Source organism: Benincasa hispida, chromosome 5, assembly GCF_027475165.1.
Source record: "Benincasa hispida cultivar pf3 chromosome 5, pf3_genome.v1.1, whole genome shotgun sequence".
Lineage (NCBI taxonomy): Eukaryota > Viridiplantae > Streptophyta > Magnoliopsida > Cucurbitales > Cucurbitaceae > Benincasa > Benincasa hispida.
This window is the reverse complement of record NC_143482.1, coordinates 40,641,398-40,668,153: the sequence shown is the minus strand read 5'-3', so window position 1 is coordinate 40,668,153 and position 26,756 is coordinate 40,641,398. Positions and strand designations below refer to the sequence as shown.

The following is a 26,756-nucleotide window of genomic DNA, read 5'->3' as shown; positions in this document are numbered from 1 at the left end:
GGAAACGACAGATCTGGGGGGTCTCTTCTCTGTTCATGAGAGTCACCCCTTTCGTCTTAGGGAAAAGAGATGTGAGAGTTTGGAGCCCTAATCCTCCAGATGAGTTTTCGTGTAAGTGTTTCTTCCAATGTTTGGTTAACCCTTCTCCCGTGGGTGAGTCTATCTTTTTGTTGCTATGGAGGATTATGATTCCTAGAAAGGTGAGATTCTTCACTTGGCAAGTTATTCGCGGCTGTATTAATACATTGGACAGGCTTGTGAGGAAGATGTCGTCGATGGTTGGGCCTTTCTGCTATATTCTTTATCGAAAGATGGAGGAAGACTTAGACCATATTCTTTGGCATTGTGATTTTGCGAGCTTTGTCTGGGATTCTTTTTTCCAGACGTTTGGCATGATGTGCGTACGTCACAGAGATGTTAGAGATATGATCGAGTAGTTCCTCCTCAATCTGCCTTTCCGAGAGAGAGGTTGTTTTCTGGGTGTTGTGGGGTGAGAGGAATAGCAGGGTGTTTAAGGGGTTGAGAGGGATGCTAGAGAAATATGGTCACTTGTTCACTTTCATGCTTCTCACTGGGCTTCAATTTCAAAGGCTTTTTGTAATTTTCCTCCTTGTAGAGGGAATCTCTCCTTTTTGTGGGCCTGATTTTTGTATGCCCCTATATTCTTTCATTTTTTTCTCAATGAAAGTTGTTCTTACCAAAAAAAAAAAAAAAAAAAAAGTATCAAGAACTGATACGTTCCACCGTGAAGAGAAGTGAGCCTTTTAAAGGAGGGGTGTTCCAGCCATATGTTCCTTAAGCGAAACAGGCTCTAACCCCACTTATGAGAACCCAAGGTTAAAATGACCGACCAATGATCTGATGCGACTCTCGACCCCAACAATTGCCTACGATTACCAAATCTCTCGACCCAATCTTCCGACACCATAAACCTGTCCATCCTACTAGCCACCCTACAATTAGCCCACATAAACTTTCCGTCCACCAAAGGAGGGTCAAACAAATTACAGCCTTCGATAAAACTATTTAACTGTCTTGCAAATCAAGTGGACCTTCCTCCTAAAGCTTGCTCATAACAGAAGCTAATAACATGACAATCACCACTCACACACCACGTCAAACCACAAAGCCAAAAATGCTACCCAACTTCTCCATAAAAGCTTTTCTACCTTTGATCCTCTAAGGACCACAAACCCCAGAAACCTAGAAAACTTTGGAAGCGTTCTTCGTATCCACCTTACCAATCCCCAAATTCCCTCGTCCCTAAACCAAGACATCGATCTCCAATTAACCAAATGTGAACCACCTCATTCATCCGTAGGTACAGAAAAGTTCTCATATGCTTTTCTAGGTATCCTTTACTGTCACATAAAAGAGTCCTCATATGCTTTTCTAGATATCTTTAATCGTCGCAAGAATTTGAACCTAGATATAAAGCATATAAGAATTCCTCAACATGGATGGTAACAAAGTAGCATGCCACTATTGGAAACATAAACTATCACCAAGAAGACAGACCTCATCCATTTCAAGAAGAATTAGTACAAAGGTGTTAGTTAATTAATTTCAAAACAAATGAGTACAAAAGGGAAACACCCATTTATAAATGGGAAAGGGAATTAAATTACAAAACTCGCTCTTAAAAGTAATAATAAAAATAACCCCAGGTAAAACTAACTTTAAAATCTAAAATAAACCAAAGTTAAAACAATTACGAGTTAACCCATCAACCTATATCACTAGTTTAACATTGAAGAGTGAAGGGAGAAGTAAGAGTGTCCCACGGCAAACAAAATAATAATAACAATAACAATAATAATAATTCAATGACCATCAAATAAAACAAAACTACTTTGTCAAAATACTATACCTCCTCAACAAGGCGACGACGTCTCCCACCTGCGCGACTAGACCTACTAGTACCAAACTGTGTGCATGTCATGACAGAAAAGGAATTTGCAACTAATTTGCAACAACATAGTGCAGCATCTTTTCGTGTTGCTCCATCTTCATCATCCAGATACACAACGACTGATTCCCGAGCAAACTCAAGAAGGTCATGACCCTAAACCAAATAAACAAAATTGTAGATTAAAGAAATTTTGTACATAGAGTTAATTTCCAACTGTACACAATGAACCTTGAAGTTAAAACGAGCAAGTGTTTGCAATGCAAGCTGCACAAGAGATGAACCACAAAGGTCTGAAACTGGTTGAGGTACTGTCATCACATTTCCCCGCCCCACCACAGCAGCAGGCCTACCTTGAGGAGAATGTGATTTTGATAGAACCACTGAAATGCTATCTAAAAGGCGCTCTTGAATACTGGGAAGCAAAGTGGGAATACTGATACAAATAAAAGTAAATGGAAGCAACCATGAGAATTTTTTAAAGAATATTAAACAACAGCATATACAAGGAAAAAAGTTGGTGAAAGAATTATGTCTACCTGATAGTAATTTGCTCCAGGGATTCTACAAGTGTAGGGGAAAGACCAGCTGAGAACATGACGTCCAGGAGACCCCGAACATGAGATTCCATAGCAGGCCCCATGGCTTTTGCAATGCTTCCAACACAAGCCAAAGCCTCAAGTGAGGGTCTACCACGACGTGGAGCAATCTGAAGATTAAGATATTTTATAATTTTCACAAACCATCAAACTAGCTAACAAAATCACCATACTGCGAAAAATAAATAACTGGCATGTAGGGCAGAAAAATGCTAGCAAAATGTTGACATACTGCATCACGTAAGTGATTTGTAATAGTCGGCAAATAGAGTTTGAGTTCCCCATCTAAAGCACCAGCCATCTCTCCAAGGGCAATGAACCCACTGGCCCGCTCAGCTGGTGTTCTCAAAACAGTGAGAATATGATTCATGCATATCTACAAATTGTACACACATATTGTGAATTTCAAAGCAAATAAGCTCCAAAACAATTTGATCAGCAGCCAAGCTAAGACAGTATCACAAATAAGAAGGCAAAATTAACTAACCGTTAAATAGTTTGTCACAAATCTATCACGTAAAAAATGAGCGATTCTAGGTAATAATGAAGTTATGCTCAAGCGAACAAGACGGTCCCGGTGTTCCAGGTACCTAAGGACAATTTCAGCAACTTCTCTATATCTTGACATCATGAATTCACCGGTATTCCTATCAAAATAGAGAATATATCAATCAACAAGTGGTTGCCAAAAAGACTAAATAGAGAAGAACGCACTGCAGTTTACACTAGGGTCCTACAAATCATATGAGAAGTCTCAACATGAGTAAAGATTAAAAATAGTAAGGAAAAAATTTAATATTTCAAGAAAATGAATTAGCATTCTATCATTTACTTGACTACATTATTCTAAACGGAACAGAAATGATAATTTATGCTATTAAACACGCTTTGACTTCGGCAGTTAAATGGAACATATTACTTTGATATTCTAACTTTTTCAACTAGTTTCACATGAGACAGAGAAGATGTACTGGTAAAGGCAAGGAAATTCTGTGCTACCAATGTACAGAAAGACAGAAGCAGCACTAAGAGATGCTGAGTCCAAATCGCTTTTAGATGGTTGGTTAGAGGACGCCTTACTCAACCAAACAGAAAATACTTGATTTAACTAAGATCAAAATGTAAGAAACTTTACAAGCATGGCTTATAAAAGTGAGAATAAGGATCACATTAATCAGTTGAGCAAAATTTTACTTTCATCTACTTCTTATTTTCTTCTTTCTTTTTTTTAGCTGGGAGTCTCAAGAAATATTTTATTGATGAGGTGAAATATCCAAAGGAGAAGAGAAAAGTTCCAATCCAAAATTCCGTGAATCAGAAGACGGAAAACAAAAGAAACCAATTCCACATTGAAAAGGTGAAAGATGCAGACATCCATCAATAAATGTTGATGAACTTCACAGAGAAATAATGAGAAGATTCAAAAATGTACAATGGAAATAAACTCCCAAAGTAAAAGAATAGGAAAAAGAAAACGAATGTAACAAATCCTTCCTCGTCGAAACTGCAAAGTAAAGTAAAAGAATAAATGCATATAAATATCATAACGAGAATAGTGAACAAGTACATTAGAGAGAACACGATTTTGAGAGCCTTGAATATAGTGATGTCAAATTCTTAAATCCCCGATTGACCCAAAAGCTTAAGTTGATAGGTGAAGGCAAATTTAACATCATATCATCTATCAATCCCCCTCACTTGTGGGCTTGAAATTTGGAGAAGACCCAACAAGTAGAATTCAATATTAATTGGAGAGAAAATAACATCGTAGGGGTTTGGACACAAAACCTCTAGGACCACCTGCTCTGATACCATCTTAAATCACCAATTGGTTAAGCTGATGAGTGAAGGCAAATTTAATATCATATTATCTGATACAAATCTTTCCATCGAAACTTTAGTCTTATCTTCGAAGATACTTTGATTTCTAGCAAATCAAAGCTCGGAAGTTAAAGCTTCAATGGCATTAACCCAAAGTAGATGACCATGTGAAGATGAACCCGAGCAAATATAATATAGAAGGTTTTTTTTTTTTGTGAAACTACTTTTATTGAGAAAAAAATGAAAGAATGCAAGAGCATCCAAAAAAACAACCCACAAAAAACCCACTAAAGAAAGGGTTTCCAACTAGGTAAAATAAAGCCTAGAGAATAATTACAAAAAACTTTCGAAACCGAAACCCAAAGAAAAACATGAAACCTCACCAAACACCAGATCTCGCTATGGTCCCTCTCCACACCCCTAAACACTCGACTATTCCTTTTCCCCCAAAGATCCCACAAAAAAGTGCACACCCCCACAAACCACAGAAAACGGCCTTTCTCTTTGAAAGGCGGATGGAGAAGAAAATCCTCGATCGTTAACCACACATCCCTTTGGCAAGCAAACTTCTGCAAGAAACTATTCCAAACAGATCTCGAGAACTCATACTCCCAAAAAGAAAACCAAACACACTAAATCTTAAATAGCAAAAAAGAGAGAAGACCACAAACAAGTAGCAAAATGGCAAAAAAAAAAAAAAGAGGTGCCATTGATTTTAACCACTGCCCAAACATAATAAACATAGTGATGTTTGAAAAAAAATTCACAACTAAAGAAAGGAATATCATAAGATATTGTGTGAAAAAATTAAGACATTACAAATGACCCTTCCCCAAACACGAATACCAAGGAAAGACATCACTACCATAATTGACGCATACAAAATATAAATCTACACTAACCTCAAAAGCTCGCCAACTGCAAGTAAGGAACCATGTATACTGTGAACAGGAGCATTTTTACCCAACCCATCTTGTGTGGCTTCAAACATTCGATAGTACCTATCAGATGAAAGCAAAACATATACAGTTTCTTTTATCAAATAGAGTAGCAGTGAAGAGACGCATTTGCCAAATGCACACTAACAAAAAGATGCAAGCAAGTCAATTCTATGAACAGATATTCAAAACCCACGGGCATGCAGATACAAACACAGATAACAAAATAGTTCCTGAAAGCCAGAATTCACATCTCCAAAAAGATTTGCCTCTTGTTCAAAAAAAATAAAAATACACATATCCACAATCAACCAAGCCAACAATGAAAAACCAATAAGAAATGGACACACAAAAATCTTGCAATCGATTGTTCCTCACTTTCGGCCAAATTATTTAGTGCACTCAATCTTTGAAATTCTTCGGTATAATCCTCAATATTTTGATTCCTTGTTTGCAATGTTGAAATTGACCATAACGAAGCCTTTGATGACTTGGAAGAAATCTTTTCTTCATTATCCAAAGCATCTTAGGCCAACTTTGAATTGGACGCTTGCCATATAAATGTCTATTATTTTGTAGTTGATCCTACCATGTCGATGCTCCAATTTTCAATTTAAAGGTCACCAATTTAACTTTTTTGAGAAAAAAAATTCAATATTCATTCTTCCATTATAGTTTGGAATGTCAATCTTCATCTTGTAATCCGGCTCTTGTCCCCAAGGAGGTCCTCGGAAGTTATACCAATTTTGATTGGGATCTTCATCTTCTCCTCTATAATCTTGGATTCTTGTTTGATGTCCTTGATAAGATTGATGAAATCTCGGGTATTCTTGATAAGGTTGATGACAATTTGATTGATAGGTTTGGACCAAGTAATCTTAATTGTCTGAAGAATCTGAATCATAGCCTAGAAGATAGTGAGGAATTGTTCTTACTTGGTAATGGTAATTTGGCACTTGGTTTTGTAGGTGTTGTGGCGGATAAGTCCTTCGGTTCAACTCTCTTGGAGGGGTTCTTGTACGTTCTTGATGTTTTAGTCCCCTGGAAAGAAGGTCTTCTGGATTTCCAATGGTTTGAAATTGTTGCCTTCTATTTTCTTGGTTTTCTTGAACTTTACCTACCTTTTCTTGTTCAGGTTCTTTTGCTTTACTCATTATACTAACCTCCTGAGTAAGATGCTCAATAGCTAGATGCATATCAGCCAAAGTAGTTTGAATTCGGTGTTCTCAAAACACAAGGCACACTCTAAAGCGAAAAGCCTTCTAATCGCCTTAAAGCGAGAGGCGATAAAAAAGCATTGCATGGATGAAGCGAGGCGCATATAATAAAATGCTGATAAATATTATATATAACTATTTTATAGGTAAAATAAATAAATAATCAATATTAGATATATGAAAATAAGATCAAAATTATTCATATTTAAATAAAGTTTGGAAAAAGTGGGGATCTATTAAAATAAAGTAGAGAATATTGTAAAAGCCCAGTTCTACAAGCATAACCAAACAAGCTTCAAACAGTGCCACCTGTTGGTCATGTAAGAAAATATTGTTGCTTTAAATTTAATGGAAGAGATAGACTGCCATCTGTCACACACATGCAACATGCAGATTTGATGTTCCTGACTTTTCTTCTTATTCTTCAATTTATTTTTTTCATGTCAATTCTTATTGATTGAGATTAACACTTCATCATCTTCGTCTTCTCTTTCTTTTTCTTCTCCGTTCTCTCTTCTTTTTTGGTCTTACGTCTTCTTCTTGTTATATGTTCTTCTCATCTTCCTAGTTTTCTTTTATTCTTCAAGCTTTGATACTCATTCTTTTTCTTCATCCTTGTATTATTATCTTTCCTCTCCCGACTCTTCCAAATTTCATGTTAATAGAGTTCTTTATCGCCCATGTTAATAAGTGCTCACCTGGCTTTATGGTGATGGTACAAAAGGTGAGAAATGGCGCACCAAGACGAGCGCCTTGTTGAAGGCACTCGCCTTGGATACTTCCAAGGCACAGAGGCTTCATCTCACCTCGCCTCTCGCCATAGGTGCTCGCCTCAACAACACTAGTTTGAATTCCAGCCATGTTTTCATTGATGGTACCGACTGCGACTTCTACTTGGGAAAGTTGCCAATTAATTGATCTTGGAGATGAGGAAGAAGCTTTTTCTTCTGGAGGGAATGGGTAGGTTTGGTGTTCTTGCCCATCATCAGGTCTCCTTTCACAAGCATGCTCTGATACCAAAGTTGATGTAGAACCAATTCTAGGAGAACTTAGAAACTAAGAATTTTATTATATCATTCAAATGAAGACCATCCCTCTTTAAATAAACCCAAAGAGGAAGGGTTTGATCACACCTAATTTAAAACAAACCTTACCTCTTTAAATAGACCCGAAAAAGGAAGAACTTGTTAACACATAAACTAAATTTAAACTTTAATCAAAACTTGAAAAACTGAAAATAGTAAAAATAACAATACAAAGGAAAGAATAGAAATATCCTATACAAACAGTAAACTACCCAAAAGCCCCTACATCAATAATCTCGCAAAGTCGTCTTTGAAAATATCCCAAAATTGGACAAAGAACTCGATTGTAAAGCCATCAGGCCGGGGGCCTTGTTTTTACCCAAATTAAGTACTACATGCCAAATTTCTCCATCTGAAAAACCTACCACTAACATTCTGTTATCACTGTGAGAGACCAAGACCAGCAAAGGTTGAAAGGAAAAGCTCGATGACCTGGAATTCTTGTGTATAATGTTGAGAAAAAACCTAGTATCTCTTCCTCTATATCATCATAAGTTGATAAAGGTGCACCCAAAACTAATTGAAGTTCAGAGAGCAAGACTTGCCATTTCTTTGTTGCCAAATAACGATGAAAGAAACCAGAATTGGCATCCCTTCTTTTAGCCACTAAAGCTTGCATTTTTTAATTTAGTTACGCTCTTCAATGAGGTAAAAGATTCATCAATTCACCTTTGGCAAAGTAACAGCTTGTAATTCTTTAGAAGAAAGAACATCTGAAATGCTTCAATTTCAACTAAGAGATTCTGCTCCACTTACTTGCTGAGATTCTTGGTTGTGATGCTAATTCTTAAGCACTGACTTGAGGTTTCAAAGCTTAGAGTGGAAAGTAAAACTAGTCCAACCACTAAAGGAATCTCCAATAAAGTTTTTCAAATAATCTCACAGCATTCTTTGTTAGATAACCAAGAATTGTAAAAACAAAAAAGAAGATGGTCCCCATGTGAAATTTCCAGTTTCTAACACAATTGAAAAGTGATCTGAGAAGATTTGAATTAGTCTACGAACCTCGGAGTTGACAAACATTAAATAGTCCTTTGAAATAAAGAATTTCTTTCAAAGCTCCTTTCTTTTCATCAATGAAAAGTTATATTTCCTTTTCAAAAAAAATTAATTGAAAAGTGATCAGAGAAGATTCGATTTAGTCTACGAACCTTGGAGTTCACAAACATTAAAGCCCAATCCTTTGAAATGAAAATTTGATCCAGCAAGGAGTGAAGAATGCAATCCCCTGATCTTGACCAAGTAAAATCACAATCGGACAGGGAAAGCTCTACAAGACTTACATCGTCAATTAAGCCTTTTTTTATTTGATAGAAACAAATGTTTTCATTGACGTATAAGCCTCTTTTTTGGAACAATAGAATCCAAGGAAGGTTGGTTAGACAAATCACACCATAAAAGAACAGAATCAACCTTAAAAACCAGTGACTTTTCACAAACGATTGGTCGTAATAAAAGCTGAGATTGATGCATTGCACTTGTCATTAGTGAGTCTTTGGACATTGAAGATGAAATAATGGGAGTTATCGTTTCCACACTTTTTCACTCCAACAGGAGACTCGTGCACTGCTTGTATCATTAATTCCTTTGTGGTAGCAGCAGAAGGAGGATTATTAATGTTCATGGGACCAACTACCTTTTCATTAATGATTCTCTCACCAAAACCACGTTTTGGACAAATAACCTCCGCACGAAATTTGTCATAATTACTACTCTTCATGCAACAGGGGAACGCTCAGACTGCCCAAATAAACCCACGGCAATCTTCAAACTGCATTCTAAAATTTCAGGCGCCAAGATATTCTCCTCAACCAGAGACTTTCCATCTAACATTACCGAACAAATTTGAAAAGCATCAAGAGAACTTGAAAAGTCCATCGCAAATAACATGCCATGACTTGAGGACTTCACACTCAAGGCTTCCACTGGAACGATCTCTCCAAATTTAAGAGAATTCACCGAGAAAGAAATCTTTTAAGAATTTGTGAAGAAATACAAATGAAACCCCTTAATTGCCTACCAGTGGCTTCAAAGATTGATCTCTTCCAATATGGAAAAGGTAAGTTCTTGATGCAAATTCAACCCCCGTAACTTCTGATAAACTCTTGTATGAGAATGAAGCCAACTGGACCAATTTTCTACATTCAAATGCAAATTCTCGTCTAACTTCCAGTTCCATTTTCCATCAAAAGTGAGATATCCAAGGTCTTTATTCAATTTAATCAAAGTCTTGTCCTCCATGAATGGATTGATCGACGATTGAGATTGAAAATAACCTTCAAGTACTGCCTTAATCATCTTCCAAGAATAATGCGCTAATAGTCTGGTAACCAAATCAAGCTTCAAATTCACTACTTCCTTCTCTTTTCGAACCCAAACAAGAATGATCTTGGACTGAATACTATCAAAAGCCAAGAGGGAATCTCTGATCATCTTCCAAAAAACTAACCATCCTTTCTTATCTATACCAGTAAGGACATGAAGATTTTTCCTTCCACCAATAGCAGGCCAAACCGCACACTCAAAAAACCAACCGACCAAAGAACAAACTTAGCTAAACGAACAAGTTTTTTTCGTATCTGTTTTTTCTTCCTTTTGCAAAATATATGTGTGCATATTTCACAATATGTCAACATATGCACATATATATTTATTTTTGTAGAAAAAAAAATAATGTGTCATCGACGTTTCGTGTCCTACTTTTTTTTAAATTGACATGTCACTGTGTCGGTGCCGTGTTGCATTTGTATCGCATGTCCATGTCTGATTCTTAGCCAATGTCAATCGAAGAGGGAGGCTAATCGGAAAGGGGTGAGGAAGGACAGGAGAGGAGAAAGGAGAAAGCATTATCTTTTGGCTTTTGTCATGACAAAACTGTTCTACTAGTTCCCTCAAGCCGCTTGTAACTAACCAAAAGAAAAGAAGTTGGTCGTGTTTCACAGGGATCAAATGCATGCCACAGTCCATCTTGGGAGTCTTCGAAGCCAACTGGACTGCCAATACCTTATTGTCCATATTACGAATTTTAATATAAACATAATCGTTTGGTATAGGTATGTTCAATTTTTTTTCTTTCCAAAACCCAAAACCAATTGAATTTATACCAGAAAGGCCAAACGAACCGGTTTCAACCCAAACCAATAGTGGTTTAAGTCGGTTTGAGCAAATCTTTTACTTTTCCCTTGCACCCCTAGCTTCCCCATCAGACAAAGAGAAATGAAACTTAAACGAATAGGAAACCAAGCTCCTTGAGCATACCAAAAGTCAATATGAAACGATATTTAAAGGAAGATGGATGATAGAGACAGGGAAGTGTAGAGCAAATGGTGTATCCCCCCCCCACCCACAAACTTATCTTCCCAAAAGTACGTTTTCTTTCCCTCCTCCACCACACAATGAACCATGAGGGTGTTTACTATCATCAAATAGAATCAAATACAAGGGATTAGCCCTATATTTATAGATAATTTAAGCTAACTAATCAACTAAACTGACTCAACCAAATAAAACAAAATTACAAAGTAATCCTCACATAATATGTGCTACATCATTTATCCTCTTATGACTTTGTAATTTCTTTTACTTCTTCACTTTACAGTAAGTTTCTATACTATGACAAACGAAACTTAACATAACATTAATCATCTACCTATTATATTTTTCATAACTGACCATTGCACACAACTACATGTCTCACCCTTTTCAATAACACGGAGGAAAGCTCGAGTGGCTTTATTCTATCAAGTAAAGAAAGGTAATATTTATTCTATCAAACATAAAGAAATTAACAAAACATTAAACAATCTACCTACTATGTTTTCTATAACTGACCATTGCACACGCCAACGTGTCTCACGCTTTTCAATAACACGAAGGCAAGCACGCAATGCCTCCACAGCCCGCTCCCGAACAGCTAGTTGTGGATCCCGCAAAGCAACCCAAATGGCATCCACAAATTCTGGTACATGAACATTGAAAACTGTTGAAGCATTTTCGGCCATTTCCTACAATAATTTACAATGAGAAAATAATAATGTCGATTAGTTCACGTGATCAAAATCCTTATATAATTTTCCACAAGTTCATATCAAAAATAAACTCCACTTCATTTTTCTCATTTAAACATCAAAACTCCATTTAAACAGAAAATAATCTTTAAGAATTTAACAATTCCTACCAAGGATATAACATACACTTCATTTGGGTTCATAAATAGATCCAAGTAGAAGGTTAATAATCAAATTTTATTTACTACAATTAAAACGATGAATTACCTTCAGGATTAAGACAGCAGCAAAGCGACGATACTCGATCCTTTCCCCACGCAACCATTCCAAAGCAATTTTTACCTGAGAATGGAAGACAATATAGCACTTGCTTGTACAAACTAATCATATTAGATAAGAAAAGTTTAGCACAGACCTGGCGTTCAACTTCATCTGCTGTCATTGCTCCACCCGCTCTAGCTAGATGACCCAAAACTCGGCTAGCGAGGACCAAAATTTCAGGATCACGCTTCAATTCAAATACATTCCTAATATAATTAGAAAATTTTGAAACTTTCGAAGCATTTTCACCCAGAGCCACATCAATCAACTCATCAATAGCCCTTAAAGCTCCCAAATTTTCAGCTACATCATTACTTTCTAAAAGAGTAGAAATACGATCATATAATTGATCCATGAACCGGGAAAATGTTTCCCCGTTAAGATCACGAGCTGCTTCTTCAATGTGTTTCTTTAATGCTGATGGAGCCCCCTCCTATAAACAAATGATGGTTAAGAAAAGAATTCAACAGAACATAAGAAGCAAACTAGTAAATTATCCATCATTCATTATACCAGAAAAACAATTAATAGTTGAAAGCATGAAAAGATTCACAAAATTTTCAAAGACCTTAAAGGCAAATCCATTATATGCTATCGAACAAATAAATGGTAAAAGCAAATAAACTATTACGCCGGTGAACTAAATTATAATGCCCATTGTACCAACAGTAGGAAACTTTTACTACTGACGCCGCTAGCCCAAATCAATGAAACCTAAACTACATGTTCCACTGATCTCCAACTACCTTAAGCTAAAATTTATCAGAACTTCCTCCACCGAATTTAGCAAAGCACAAAACAGGGCTCGATAGCAACAAACGCAACTTACGAAAACAAAACCAAATCACTTATTGTCGAGTATATCAAGAATTGGGCATTTTCAGCTCTCTTGTAAGGTTTCGACGAGTCTGAAAACAAAACAGCAAACAAAGAAGAAAGAACTCGAAGCGTACCTTGGGATGACCGCGAATGCAGAGGTCGGAGAGGATACGGTTGAGAGAGTCGAAGTTGCCTCCGCTAGTGGCAGCGGAGGAGGAGCGGAGCGACTGGCCTGAAGTTGCCATCAGGCCACAAAACCCTAAACCCCAGAAGAAGCTTTCTTGAACTAAAACGTTTTCTAGCTCATTCCTTGGCTTTTTTGAGCCCTAAATCTTCAGAATCATTGAAAACAGCATAATATCATAGTGAGAGCTCTCCTGTTGAGCGTGATAACGAAGGCTCTGTTAATTTGTCCGCTCGCATGCCAGCCGCGTCCTGGTCTAAGCGCTCTGGAAACCTTGGATCATTTGTTTGCTTCTTTTTCCCTTTTTTTTTTTATTTCTTTTTGGAAATTGCAAAACACATCCTCGAATTGTAGAGTTTTACAATCAAGACCTCGAATTTTCGATTTGATCCATCACCCGCAAAAGATGGGAATTTTTAACAGATGCCCAAATGAAAAAATGTTACTTTTTAGAAAATTAAGTGGAATTGTAACATCTAGGTTGCGCCTCAGACTTATAATGATAAGTGATGTGGAGTCTTTGTGTCGTCGTTTTATTCTCGAAAAGAGTTGATCAATTTTATTCTCGAAAAGAGTCGATCAAAAGAATTTTATATTGTACTGAACTCAACTGATATTACGAAGACATAGCAACAGTGGTAAGCACATATCGATCTGTAAGAAAGTGTTAAATTTATATCATTAAGTTAATTCTATAGTTATAGCAGTAAATGGGAGGAGGATTTGGTGTGGATAGGAATAAATTGTGTAAAATAAAAATGCATAAAGTAAGATAAAGGTAAATGTAACTATAGATTAGAAGATCTAGTTAGGGGAGTAAAGGGATTTCTAAGTAATTTTGATCATTGAAATTGTTGATTAAGCATACATTCAACATATATGTTCACAACTAATTGCTTGGAAGATCAAATTAGCCTTGTGGACAAAATAATTTTGAACGAACCAAGAAAGCGCCCTAATTATTAATTAAAGTCTAAGCTCTAATTAAACTACAAGCCTCGAGTTTTATTGGGTTCTAAGCCACCATATGAAACTCAAGTCATGAGCATTAAGATTAAGGGTTCAATTGTGTGGTTAATCACCTTGGAAAGCCTAATTAATTAACCAAATTCTCCTTTGAACTAAGCTAAGACATGCATAACTAAGACCCAAGAAAAGCTATAAGCCCTAGTATACAATTCTTTATCCTTTACTATTTAGTTGATTCCAAGCATTGACGAATAACTAGGAAACATGCGAGCCTAAAATCATTTAGCCAATACATACTTTCGAGGGGAGGGGTGTTAATCTATTTAAGAACATCTAGATATGCACAAGATTCAAAAGAAACATAGATCAAATGTCATTAACTTAATCAAAAAAATCTCACAAGATTACAAAGGGTTTACTTCCACAATTTAGATACAACTTACATCATGAATCCATAAACAAATCGAGAAGGAAGTTTCAATAAATTGTTACAACCCAAAAGAAAATAAAGAACCTAAGTAAAAGATGAAAAAGAAGAGAAAAATTGTTGCATCTTTTCTTTAAAATTCATCCTCTTTTGCCCTAAAAATCGAGGGAATATTTATAAAAATCTGCCAAGCGTCGGTGTACTATTGGAGAGCACAGCTGCGCTCTAGACCTTTTTTACCGTAGCGCCAGCCTTTTGCATAGGGGTTTATGCTGCCCGATGTGTAGAGTGTCGTTGCACTATTGGAGAACGCAGTCACGCTCACGGCAAGTGGGCATTCTGCCTTTGAGTATAGCGCACGGCGCCAAGCAGGGCACCATTGTGCTCCTTCCGAGGGCAAAATGGTAATTTTGCTCCTTTTGCTGCTATTTGCTCCATTTTGATTCAAAAATGCATCTAAAACGTCCTAAGGGTCTCATTTGCTCGTTTATCCATCAAAACACTAAATAAAACATTAAATTCTTAAGAATTAACATGATTTAGGTGGGAATAAATCGTTCTTTTAGAGAGTTATCAATAAATAGCAAATTTATAAATATTGAGTTTGTGAAACATTTTCTTATATTTCACTAGTGGTTGGATTTTAGAGTGGTTTAAATTTGTCATCTTAATTATTTTAATATAGTTAAGTTTAAAATAATTTGAAAAAAAAATTGAAGAATATTTGTTTTTTTTGGATTTTAAAATATAGATTTGACTAAAATTATAATTTTATTTGATTGATTATTTTAATAATTTCATATTGATTTTTGGATAATTAGCCTTTGGACTCATTAATCGGTTTGGATCGGCGTTTGGCTTGTTGATTGATTTGGATCAATCATGGCTTGTTGATTGGTTCGAATTGACCCATGGCTTGTTGATCGACTTGGATTGGCCTCTTGCTTGTTGAATAACTTGGGTTGATCTCTAGCTTGTTGATTAGTTTGAATTAGTTTGTGGCTTATCAATCGGCTAAGATTGGCCTCTAGCTTTTTTATGAGCTTGGATCGACCTTTGGCTTATTGATCAACTAAGATTAGCCTTTGGTTTGTTGATCGGCTTGGATCTGCATCTGGCTTGTTCATTAGCTTTAGAGTGTACACGGGTTGCGTTGGGGTAAATTTTGGACCAACCCAAAAATTCAGGATGGACGGGTTGGCTAGTCAAATGACCCGAGTAGGGTAACCAACCTAACCCTTTAAAATTTGGGTCGGGTTGTCAGGTTGTACACTTTTTTTCTCCCTTCCTTTTTTTTTTTTTTTTTTGTTAAATTTAAAAATAGTATCACCCTTGTGGTTAGTAACTTGACAAAAGTTCAAATTTTTCTTATGCAAAACCCATTATGGATCAATGAAGTGTGCAGTGAGTACCATGTAGTTAACATTTTGCAATGAAGTCCATGTGTCAGTTGTAAGACAAATCCTTTGAGAATTGCTAGCTAAAAATGCTTTCAACTTCTTTTTTTCCTCAAGATAAAGTTGATAGATAGATGTCTAGCAATTGTTACTCTTGAAGAAGGGTCAAACTTAGGACAAGACACACTGCAAAAAATTGTCTAAAACCCTCATTCTCAATAAATTTGAATGGAAACTCATCAACAATTAATATCTTAGCACACGCTTCTCTACAAGTTTGTTGATTAAAAAATGTAGTCACAGAATTACTACCACGTTTTCCACTATTGGAAGGTTGAGGAGTCAAAATAATTTGTCCTTTTTCTTCCTCCTTATATGGATACTTCTTACACTAGTTTTTTAAATGCTTCATAAGTCCCCAAGAAGTAGTATCACAACAATGCTATTTACCACAATAATTACATGTGCACCTAGTACTATTCTCTTCCAACTTTGTGAATCGATCTCATATAGTAGAGATTGTCTTCTTAATGGTTCTAGTTCTCTTCTTATTAGGTAGTGGAGTAAACCACACAATTCCAGTTGCGTTAGCAATGGAGGGAGTAGGGGCAGGACTAAGACTAAGGCTAGGACTAGGGCTAATGCGAGGGCTATAACTAGTTTGACTATGTTGTCTGCTACTACTTTCTATGATCTATAAATGTAGAAAAGCTAGAGTCAAAACAAAATAACCACTCACATGAAAAAGATTCAACTAATTCAAAATAAATACTAGAACTGAATTCAAATTTCTTCAATTTTAAATATATATTTGAAAGTAAACCATTAAAAATTCACATGATTTGAAGCATTTTACACACACTTGAGAAAGTTCATATAGATACGATCAATAAGAATCTTTCATTCACAATTCTAAGACTTTTAACACATATTATGTAAAACCCGAACCTTAGTTACCTTAAGCAAGCAAGTGTAAGTTATGTGATGTCTTCCAATGAGTTGTAATGAGATTATCTTTTGGTTAGGAGTGATGGAGAAAGAAAGTAAACTAAAGAGCAAGAGAACTCTCGGATGGCTATATAGGAAAGAATGGTTAAATTTTGGCTAAGTATGGAAAATCAAAAGGAGACCATGCTATCCTATGAGATTTAATGCTGAATTGTATTGTGATGGAGTGGGAAGAAAATGGCTTAATCAAATCTCAACCGTTAATCTTCATTAGTGGACTAAGTGGCCCAAGGAGATTTCATGCAAGAAGTTTGGCGGTCGCATAGGAAGAAAGGCCAAATTCATTTAAATGGTTTGGATAGATTACTCGGGCTATTTGTGTAATTCTAGTGGCATTCAAAAGCTCCGTGTGTCTATTTTCTGTGATTGTGCTACTGGAAGGAAAAATCATCGGAATAATCCGAAGGAACAAAATAAAGACGAAGGGTTTGTTTCTCGGGTGAATCTAGGCCATCAGTGAAGAATTGAAGCTCCAAGACGAATCAAGAAGATTTTTGAGCTAAACTTTTGAGGTAATATTGTTAACTCAGTTATAAATAACTTTGTAGAATGAAACTTTTTAAGATGGGGCCTGAAAATCGAGTTATATATTTTTGGAATTTGAACTAGAAATTGTTGAACAAGCAGGCAGCTGCTTGAATTGGGGCCAATGATGAAGCTTTGAATCTCTAGATAAAAGGACGAGGAATTTCGAGCTGAAATTTCGGTAATGTTGCTAACTTGATTCTAAGAAAGTTTGTAGAAGGAATTTCCTTGAGATGAGTTCTAGAAATTTAGTTATGAATTGTTGAAATTGAATCTACAGTTTGATGATCCAAAATTTTTCTAAGTGTGGGGAGTGTGGGCGATCAAATGGTGCATTCTTTTGATACCCAATCCCTCCAAATTGGCTAAGTGTCCGACCCTCAAAATGAATGGTAGGAGGCACAATGTGATGGTTTGGCATGTGAGCTTGATTTATTGAGTAGGCCTAAAAGGAAGTCTAATGTAAACACTAAGTAGTATGTTTATACGTGTAGGTTCAACGCCCATTGGAAAAGCCTATCAAGCCTTAAGGAAGCAAACTTGAAGGACCTGTGAGTGACTATAAATGATTTATAAATATTTTTAATAATCCATGCTTTATTGACAATTACTTTTATGTTGGTTATTTTACAAGAAGTTCCAAGCAACGCATTTCCCTAAAGTTTATAAACGCATGCTAGTTACAAAGTTTATGAAATATGCTTTGGTACAATAGTTGAACCACGGTAGTTTTCAAAAGAAGATTCTATGACATGTTTAAGTTACAAGTATTTGTATTATGTTTTAAAGCATATATGTTCTTAATGTTGTTGACCATGCGTTAGCAAATGATATTCTTATGAAAACTATGTTTTATGAGATTAAGCTTTTAGTAAGCTTGTTTTATGAAAATGTTTTCCTATCAAGTATTTCAGCTCAATACTGAAGTACAAGGAGAAGGTATCTGAGTTGTATTACCCGGTTTCAGTTATGTTATGATTCTGGTACTGAAGTACTTAGAGAAGGTATCAGAATAATTCACTCAGTTCAGTGATAAGCAGTGGTGCCCTTCTTCAGTTATGATCCTGGAAATCAGGATCTAGTTTGCTCTACGTGCACGTATGACAGTTAATCAGCTCAGTAGGATTGAACCATGAAGGTTCTTTCCTAGCATTGGTTGAAAGGTGCTGAACAAAAAGGTTCTCACCCTAGCCCAGGCTTATGTTTGAGAGATCGAACAAAAGGGTTCTCTCTTAAACATGATATCCGACAATGAGATTAAACCACGAGGGTTCTTTCCTAGCATTGGCTAAAAGGTGTTGAACAAAAGGGTTCTCACCCCAGCCCAGGCTTATGTTTGAGAAATTGAACAAAAGGGTTCTCTCTTGAACATGATATCCGACGTTGAGATTGAACCACGAGGGTTCTCTCTCATCCGAGAATCAGTTTAGCTATGTTTTCATATATAATGGTTTTAAAAGTTTTATGTACATGTTTGTTTGGCATGTTTTAGTTCCAGTATTCTGTTTTCTAGCTTTCAGTTTAAGCATGAGATTTATGTTTTTATTAAGTCACTCACTGGGCAAGTAGCTCATTCTTTCAAATGTTTTTCTTTTCCCAGGTAGTGGTCATCTCCCCAGAGGTTAGCTGTCATCCTACTCTGCCACTCAAGGACTCTAGTTAAAAGTTCAAAGTCTAAAGAGCAGTTTTAGGTGTTTATTTTGTAAATGTCTGTACATATGTGTTGCTCATATTAGGGACTAGTAAAGTGTGTTGGGACCCACTGAACTCTATACCTGTTAATATAATGTAGTTATGTTGTTGTTGATCCCTGGTGTTATAAGGTTAGTTTTAAAGTTTCCTTAGTTTGGTGAATGTTATATAAGTATACCAAGGATCTAAGCACGTTAAGGATGTTAGTTAGATAGTAAGTGCCACAAAAAGGTTGATAACTACTGTCGTCACATTCACTTCTAGATTAAGAAGGGTAATTTGGAAGGGGGTGTGACATATTGTATGTAACATCCAATAGCACCTTCAAAATATACCTAAAAAATTAAAAAAGTAAACTAACCTAACCTAGATAAGCACATGTTGCTACTTTAGTATGAATATAAGAGAGAAATGGAGTAAAAAGAATTCTAAATAGAAAAAATGATTGGAAAACTCCATTCTCAATGTCTTAACAACAACATAAGAGACCAATGTTTTGAAGATAGTACTGAATTTTGCTCCCTTTTAATAGTTAATATGTACATCTCATTGAGACAGACATCCACTTCATTACATTTACAATTTAAAGCAGAGAAATAGCCTTAGAATACCATAAGTTCAATAGAAAAACAAACAAAATACCATAAATGAACACAAAACACAGTTCCCCCTTTTTCAGAAATCACAATCAAATCCATAAGTTCAATAGAAAATAAACAGAACACCATAAACGAATTTACATTTTTACTAACCTCGAAATCGACCACTGGAACTGGAAGTCTGAAAAAACTTGTGGAGATCTAAAATTAAAAAAAAAAATGTAAGAAAGAAAGGAAGAAAACATGTATTTTAGATCTGAAATTAAACTTAAGTGATTTAAATTAAAAAATAAAAATGGAAAACGACGAACGGCGACAGGGAGACGAATCGCGATGAATGAAAGTTAGGCTGAGATGATGCAATAGTGAACGACAATGAACAACGATGAATATATGAGAACCCTAAAATGCAACACTCGACAAAGAGAGAGGCTGAAAACATGAAAGTTGATAGAGACTAAGAAGTGAGACATGTTTGGGCTTGATGGCTAGAGTTCGAAAACTAACAACCTTAAAATGGAAAATAGTTATACATATATATTAAATAGTAATATTAGTAATTCAGGTTGGTTTGTAATTTAAAATGTGTATATATATATATATATATATACACACACACACACACACACACACACACACACATCTACATATATTATATTTTTTAAATTTGGGTCAACTCAAATTTTTTATAATGCCAACTCGAGACCCGACCCAACCCAAAAAAATTATAAAAAAAACCCAACCTAACCTTATAATTCGGGTTAGGTAGTCCAGGTTATTCGGGTTGTCAGGTCATATGAACACCCCTACATCAGCTTGGATTGACCTTTGGCTTGTTGATCGATCCGGATCAACCTCTGGCCTCTAGCTTCTCCCCATTTCTCCTATTCGCTATTCTCACTTTTTCCTAATTTCATACTGTTTTCTTGTTGGTACATCTATGAACGACAACAAAGAACAAACAAGGACACACCCTCACATCGCAAATCTCCTTTGACCGCATGTTGTGAAAAAATAACACATTTCCTTTTATTCTAAGTTTAAAGTTGCAGTTGTTGTCGTGGTTTGTCTTCTATCTTTATTATTTACCCTTTCAAACAATGTCTTCTTATTTTGAACTAAAGGGTAAAATCGATATAACAAAGTACCTAGGTCAAGGAAATGGCAACAAAATTAAATATATCAAGATTTTGTTATATACAAAATTGATAGTTTAGGTGATTTTGGATGAAATGGTAAAATTGACATAACGAAGTAACTAGGTCAAGAATATGACAATAAATGCACAAGCAACAATGCCCAAAAAATGAAATGGATCTAGGGAGAAGGGATAACTAGGCCCAAAGCCAAATTAGTTTGATCAGCCTTGACCTTAAGCCCATCATATCATACATCTCATGCATGAGCCGACCCGACATGGGCTGAGAGAGTAGAGATGTCACAGGATGACCCGGGATATGGAGGTTTCCTCGTCTTCGTCCCTTCCCTCTATTTCGATCCCTATCCCCAATATATATGAACAAATGTATTTATTATATTTTTCAGGCAGGGACAAGGATGAAGAATGTAATCTTAGTTAACGGGGAGAAAATTCTCCCTGCTTACTCCCTGCTCACTCCCTAATTTCTCGTCTAGTCAGGAACTCCCCACCTGAAGGAACTTTAAAACTAGAGAACTAGTGAGCGGAAGCGGATCGTTCCAAACTCCATTGTGAAAGAACAAGTACATTTACAGTTAAACAGAAAAAATTATGCATAAAGAGTAAATTAGCATGCTTCTAATTAAAGACAAAGGGATCGAGTATAATACCTTTGAAGAACTCTTTCTTCTAGTATTCCCTCGATCAAACTCGAACACGTCCAAACAGGAACTCGAACGCAATGATCAGAACTCGATCTCAATGAGCAACTAAAAGATCCTCGATCACCAGCAAGTTCAACTCAATCCTTGATCCTCGTCAAGTAAAACTTGATCTACAAACACCACGAATAAACAGGACACCACCACAAAAGTTACCTTGGTATTCTCAGTGTGAGAATCTAGGAGTTGTGGGCTTTGTATGACTTTGGATAGAGGAATGGAGGATGTAAACGATCGAGTATGCAATAGAAGAAGGAAGTCTATCGTATAGACTTAAGAAGCTTATAGTATAGACTTGCTACTCGAACGTGTAGCAATAGTAACTATCGTATAGAATACTCGACACTTATCGTTTACTCTCTCTAGAGTAATCTGATTACTTAATGTTTGTAGCGTGTGTTATGACAAAATGAAAACTATTTTCATCTTTATCCAATAGTTAGCCATAAACCATAAATAACCTCTCATTCAAGTCGGTTATTGAAGAAAAAATGATATTAATTATCTCATAATTAATATATTATAAATAAATACAATAACTAACTTATCATATTATATTTATATTCTATAGTTATAATATTTCATCATATGAAACACATAAACCATAGTTCTTTTTCACTTTTATGGCATTTAAGATAAATCATATTTATATTAATTCATCCAATCAAATAATGTATCAAATACATCATATCAATTATATCACATATAACTAAATCAATTTAATTATATCATATATAATCAAATTTCCTCTTGTTAATTTGAACACTTCAAACTAAACCAAAATCTGATCCTCAACTTGAACCCATTGAGCTACCAAGGGGACCTTATGGATTTATAGCTTGAAGCTCCAACCGTAGGTGAATAACTGACTAAACTCTTTAATCACGATATCCACCATCTATTAACTGTCGGGCACTCCATTAAAGACCGACAACTGCACTCTTCGCAATACAAATATATTTCTGTATCCATATAACCAATCAACAGTGCGATGACCCTTCACAAATCGCTCGTAAGTATAGTTGGGCTAATTTACTGTTTTGCCCTTGTAGTTACATCTAACTCCTTAAGTACCACTGATTCCTCTAAGGAACAATAAGTCATAGTCCTGAGTCCTCTCTTCCTAAGAGAGGGTGCGACCACTAGACTCGAAATCAGCCCTTAAGGGAGTAATTTATCTACATACTGTCTTGTGTGACTGAGTTCCCAACTCCCCAATCATACGAATCCCTAAAATGGTAAGCTTGTTGAGTTAGCAATCTGGCCACTCTCACCCATACAAATCAAAAGACCGCCATCATAGGCAGGAGTTTCCAACTCACTCAGGATTAAGGTCATGTCATCTATGGTCATCCTAGTGAAATGTAAATTTCTATTATCAACGACGTTATATAAAGAGACTAATAATTTTGTGCTTCAGTCTTATATAAAACTCTTTGTATAGGATATCCCCGCTCGCATGTCTCCACATGAATGATCAGGATCAGATCATTTGTAGCACTTTACAACACTTGTAACATCTACAAAGTGGGTTTTATCCATAGTGTCACCAGGATAAAATATCTCTCTTTTATCTATATACTACAGACCATTTAGGTTATCACTTAAGGTATGATCCATTTGCTTTTCTCCACATACATGTTTAAGTTATATATAATAACATCGGATCTTAGTTTATTGGATTAAGTAAATGCTTATAAAATAACATTTATTTTATTAATAACAATATGTTCATAGAGTTACAAACTATGAGACCACCAAGAGATTTAGGACACCATTCCCAACAATCTTCCATTTGTCCTAAAGCCTAGGGAGACTAATGTACAATACAAAAACAGTACACAATATAATAAACTAGGGCATACACTATATCGCAATAACATCTCCCATTTGCCCTAGACAAGATGCTGCATATCCCGTAGACCCATTCTCTCCAGATAAACCTCGAACACTTTAACCATGAGAGTCTTTGTAAACGGATCAACAATGTTGTGCTCCGACGTGATCTTCGTGACAATCACATCACCACGAGGCACAATCTCCCGGATCAAATGATATTTCCATTCTATGTGCTTGCCTCTTCGGTGACTCCGAGGTTCCTTAGAATTTGCCATAGCCCCATTGTTATCACAATAAAGTGTGATCAGTAAAGACATATTTGGAACAACGTCCAAATCAGTAAGAAACTTCCGAAGCCAAACAACCTCTTTAGCAGCTTCACAAGCAGCTACGTATTTTACTACCATGGTGGAGTCCGCGATGCATCCTTGCTTGATGCTTCACCATACTATAGACCCTCCATTTAGAGTAAACACTGACCCTGATGTCAATTTCCAAAAATCTCTATTAGTCTGAAAGTTAGAGTCTGTATATCTTGTAAGGATCAAATCCTTGTCTTCATACACGAGCATATAGTCCCTCATTCTCTGAAGATACTTGAGGATCGTTTTGACTGCAGTCCAGTGATCTAATCCTGGATTGGACTGATATCGACTGGGAATCCCTACTGCATAGCAAATGTCCGGTCTAGTATATAACATTACATACATAAGGCTGCCAACAACCGATACATAGGGAACCCGTCTCATTTTCTCAACCTCTTGAGGTGTCTTAGAACACTATTCCTTAGACAAAACAATTCCATGTCTGAAAGGTAATAAACCCCTCTTGGAATTCTACATCGAGTACTTGATCAACATCTTATCAATGTACGATGCCTGTGACAAGGTCAACCTTTTGTTCTTATGATCTCTTATGATCTAGATCCCTAGAACAAACTACGCCTCTCCCAAATCCTTCATTTGGAATTGGACGGCTCAACATTTCTTAACGTCAGTAAAAAAAACCTACATCATTCCCAATGAGTAGGATATCATCCATATACAACACAAGAAAAACTATTGAGTTGTTGATTATTTTCTTGTAAACACAAGGCTCATCAATATTCTGATCAAAGCCATAAGATTTGATCGTAGTTTCAATCTTATATTCCAAAATCTAGATGCTTGTTTCAATCCATAAATGGAGCGATTAAGCTTGTAAACTTTTTGCTCTTGATCTTGCTCAATGAATCCTTCTGTTGAGCCATGTAGATGGTCTCCTCAAGATTACCATTCAAAAAGGCAGTCTTGACATCAATTGTCATATCTCATAATCATAAAATGTGGCTATGGACAGGAGAATCCTGATAGACTTTAACATGACAACAGGTGAGAAAGTTTCTTCATAGTCCACTCCCTCGACCTGGGTATAACCCTTTGCCACAAGTCTAGCCTTAAAGGTCTGCACCTTTCCATCTACACCTCTTTTCCTCTTGTAGATTCACTTACAACCTATAAGTTTTACCTCATCAAGTTGATCTACAAGCTCCCGGACAGAATTCAATTACATAGACTCGATTTCCTAATTCATGGCCTTAATCCACTCATCTTTGTCAACATCTTCCATTGCTTACTTATAAGACAACTGATCCTCAACTCCATCATCAAATATGATGTTTTGGGGCTTCTATTAAACCCATGTAACATACATGTGGGTTCACAATCCTCCCACTATGTCGAAGCAATCTCCTAAGATGGTTGACTAGATGAACATCAACAACTCTTGTTGATCTATCAGCCTGTTCAACAACTCTTGTTGAAGTCTCAGTAGTCTCATTAGAAATCTCATTTAAAAAAGCTTACTTCGTGGCTTATGATCCTTTATGTGGTCTTTTTCCAAGAAGATAGCATTTGTCGATATAAACACTTTGTTCTCACTTGGATCATAAAAGTATCCACCTCTCGTTTCTTTAGGATAACCTACAAAATAGGCATACTTTTGAATGAGGTTCCAACTTTTTAGGGTTAGCCACAAGCACGTGGGTTGGACATCCCCAAATCCTAAAGTGGCATAAGCTACCTTTACAGCCTCTCCATAACTCAAAAGGCATTTCAGAAACACTCTTTCAGGGAATACTGTTCAAAATGTAGACAGTCTCTACTGCATATCCCCAAAATGAGTCTGGAAGATAAGAACTCATCATAGATCGAACCATGTTCAACAGGGTTCTATTTCTCCTTTCTGTCACACCAATCTACTGAGGTGTACTTGCAGTTGAGAGTTAGGACATGATTCCATGTTCTATCATATAGTTCTGGAATTCTAAGTCCATATACTCTCCACCACGATCAAATCGTAGTGTTTTTATCTTTTTACCTAACAAGTTTTCAACTTCGGTCTTATACTCCTTGAACTTTTTAAGAGCATCAGACTTATATTGCATTAGGTATAGATACCCATATCTTGAATAATCATCTATGAAAGAGATGAAATATTCAAACCCACCTTGTGCTTTTACATTCATCGTACCACAGAAGTCTGAATGTATAAGCTCCAAGGTTTCCTTGGCTCTATAACCTTTTCTAGTAAAAGGTCATTTGGTCATTTTGCCTTCAAGGAAAGATTCATATACTGGCAAAGAGTTTTGTTCTAAACCATTTAGAATTCCACATTTCACCAACTTCTTAATCCTATTGAGATTGATGTGACTTAACCTTAGATGCCAAAGATGACCATTTTCTTTAGGAGAAACCCTTGGTCTTTTTACAGTTTTTGTTGTCTTGAAAATTTCAATATTAAGCAAGGCTTTTATGACTAACAACCTTAGTACATACAAGTTTCAAAACCAATCTTCATATCATTCTTAAAAATAAACACTTTATTCTCAGAAAAGGAGAAGGAATAACTTTGTTTAATCAGACAAGAAACTGAAATTAAGTTCCTCTTGATATGAGGAATGACATAAACATTATCCAATAACAGATACTGTTTCTTGTCCAAAAATAACTTAAGCTTGCCTACAACAATAGCTGAAACGACCTCACCAGTACCGATTCTAAGAGTCAACTCTCCAGCTTCCAACTTTTTCTAGGAACTAAATCCTTGATGGGAAGAACACACGTGGTTAGTAGCCCTTTAATCAAGTATACAGGCAGAATCATCATTCTCTACCAAACACGTCTCCAAGACAAATAAATCACATTTATCGTCTTTAGATTTCTTCCTTTTTTGGAAAGTAGTGGGATCAGTATCATAACCTATCTTATAAACTCCAGTTCTCGTCGATGAACTTCATCAGAGTCAGCAACAATTGCTTTCTCTATCAGTCCCTTGACATTCAAGAAGGACTGGAGATTATATTGGGAACTGACACTACTGGTTTATTTGTCATCAATCCCATTTTACTTAAAAAGTAAGAACTTACGTTCAAACAATTCTTACAATGAGTCCATGATCTCACGTGCAATGACCATGTTCTCAACCCTTTTGGCCAATGCTTCAGGTATACTTGCCAAAATGTGAAGTCAGGCCATCGAAATAGCCTTCATCCACACCTCA

General features: G+C 36.1%; 1 protein-coding gene across 3 annotated transcripts in view; it reads right to left on the bottom strand.

Moving 5' to 3' along the window:
• Positions 1–13,269, bottom strand: part of TOR (target of rapamycin) — a 62,683-nt gene extending 49,414 nt beyond the window's left edge. Inside the window, exons 1-10 of one of the 3 annotated variants that reach the window (XM_039021615.2) lie at positions 12,851–13,269; positions 11,992–12,330; positions 11,844–11,918; positions 11,401–11,573; positions 5,232–5,330; positions 2,996–3,155; positions 2,741–2,884; positions 2,449–2,618; positions 2,141–2,345; positions 1,871–2,065 (exon numbers count right to left, since the gene is read on the bottom strand). In XM_039021615.2, the coding sequence (XP_038877543.1) occupies positions 1,871–2,065; positions 2,141–2,345; positions 2,449–2,618; positions 2,741–2,884; positions 2,996–3,155; positions 5,232–5,330; positions 11,401–11,573; positions 11,844–11,918; positions 11,992–12,330; positions 12,851–12,961 (1,671 nt within the window). In that variant the 5' untranslated portion in view covers positions 12,962–13,269. Of the gene's footprint in view, positions 1–1,870; positions 2,066–2,140; positions 2,346–2,448; positions 2,619–2,740; positions 2,885–2,995; positions 3,156–5,231; positions 5,331–11,377; positions 11,574–11,843; positions 11,919–11,991; positions 12,331–12,850 lie in introns of those variants that run through there. The other 2 variants (XM_039021618.2, XM_039021616.2) reach the window with 2 other exon arrangements.
• Between the last annotated feature and the right edge of the window lie 13,487 nt (positions 13,270–26,756).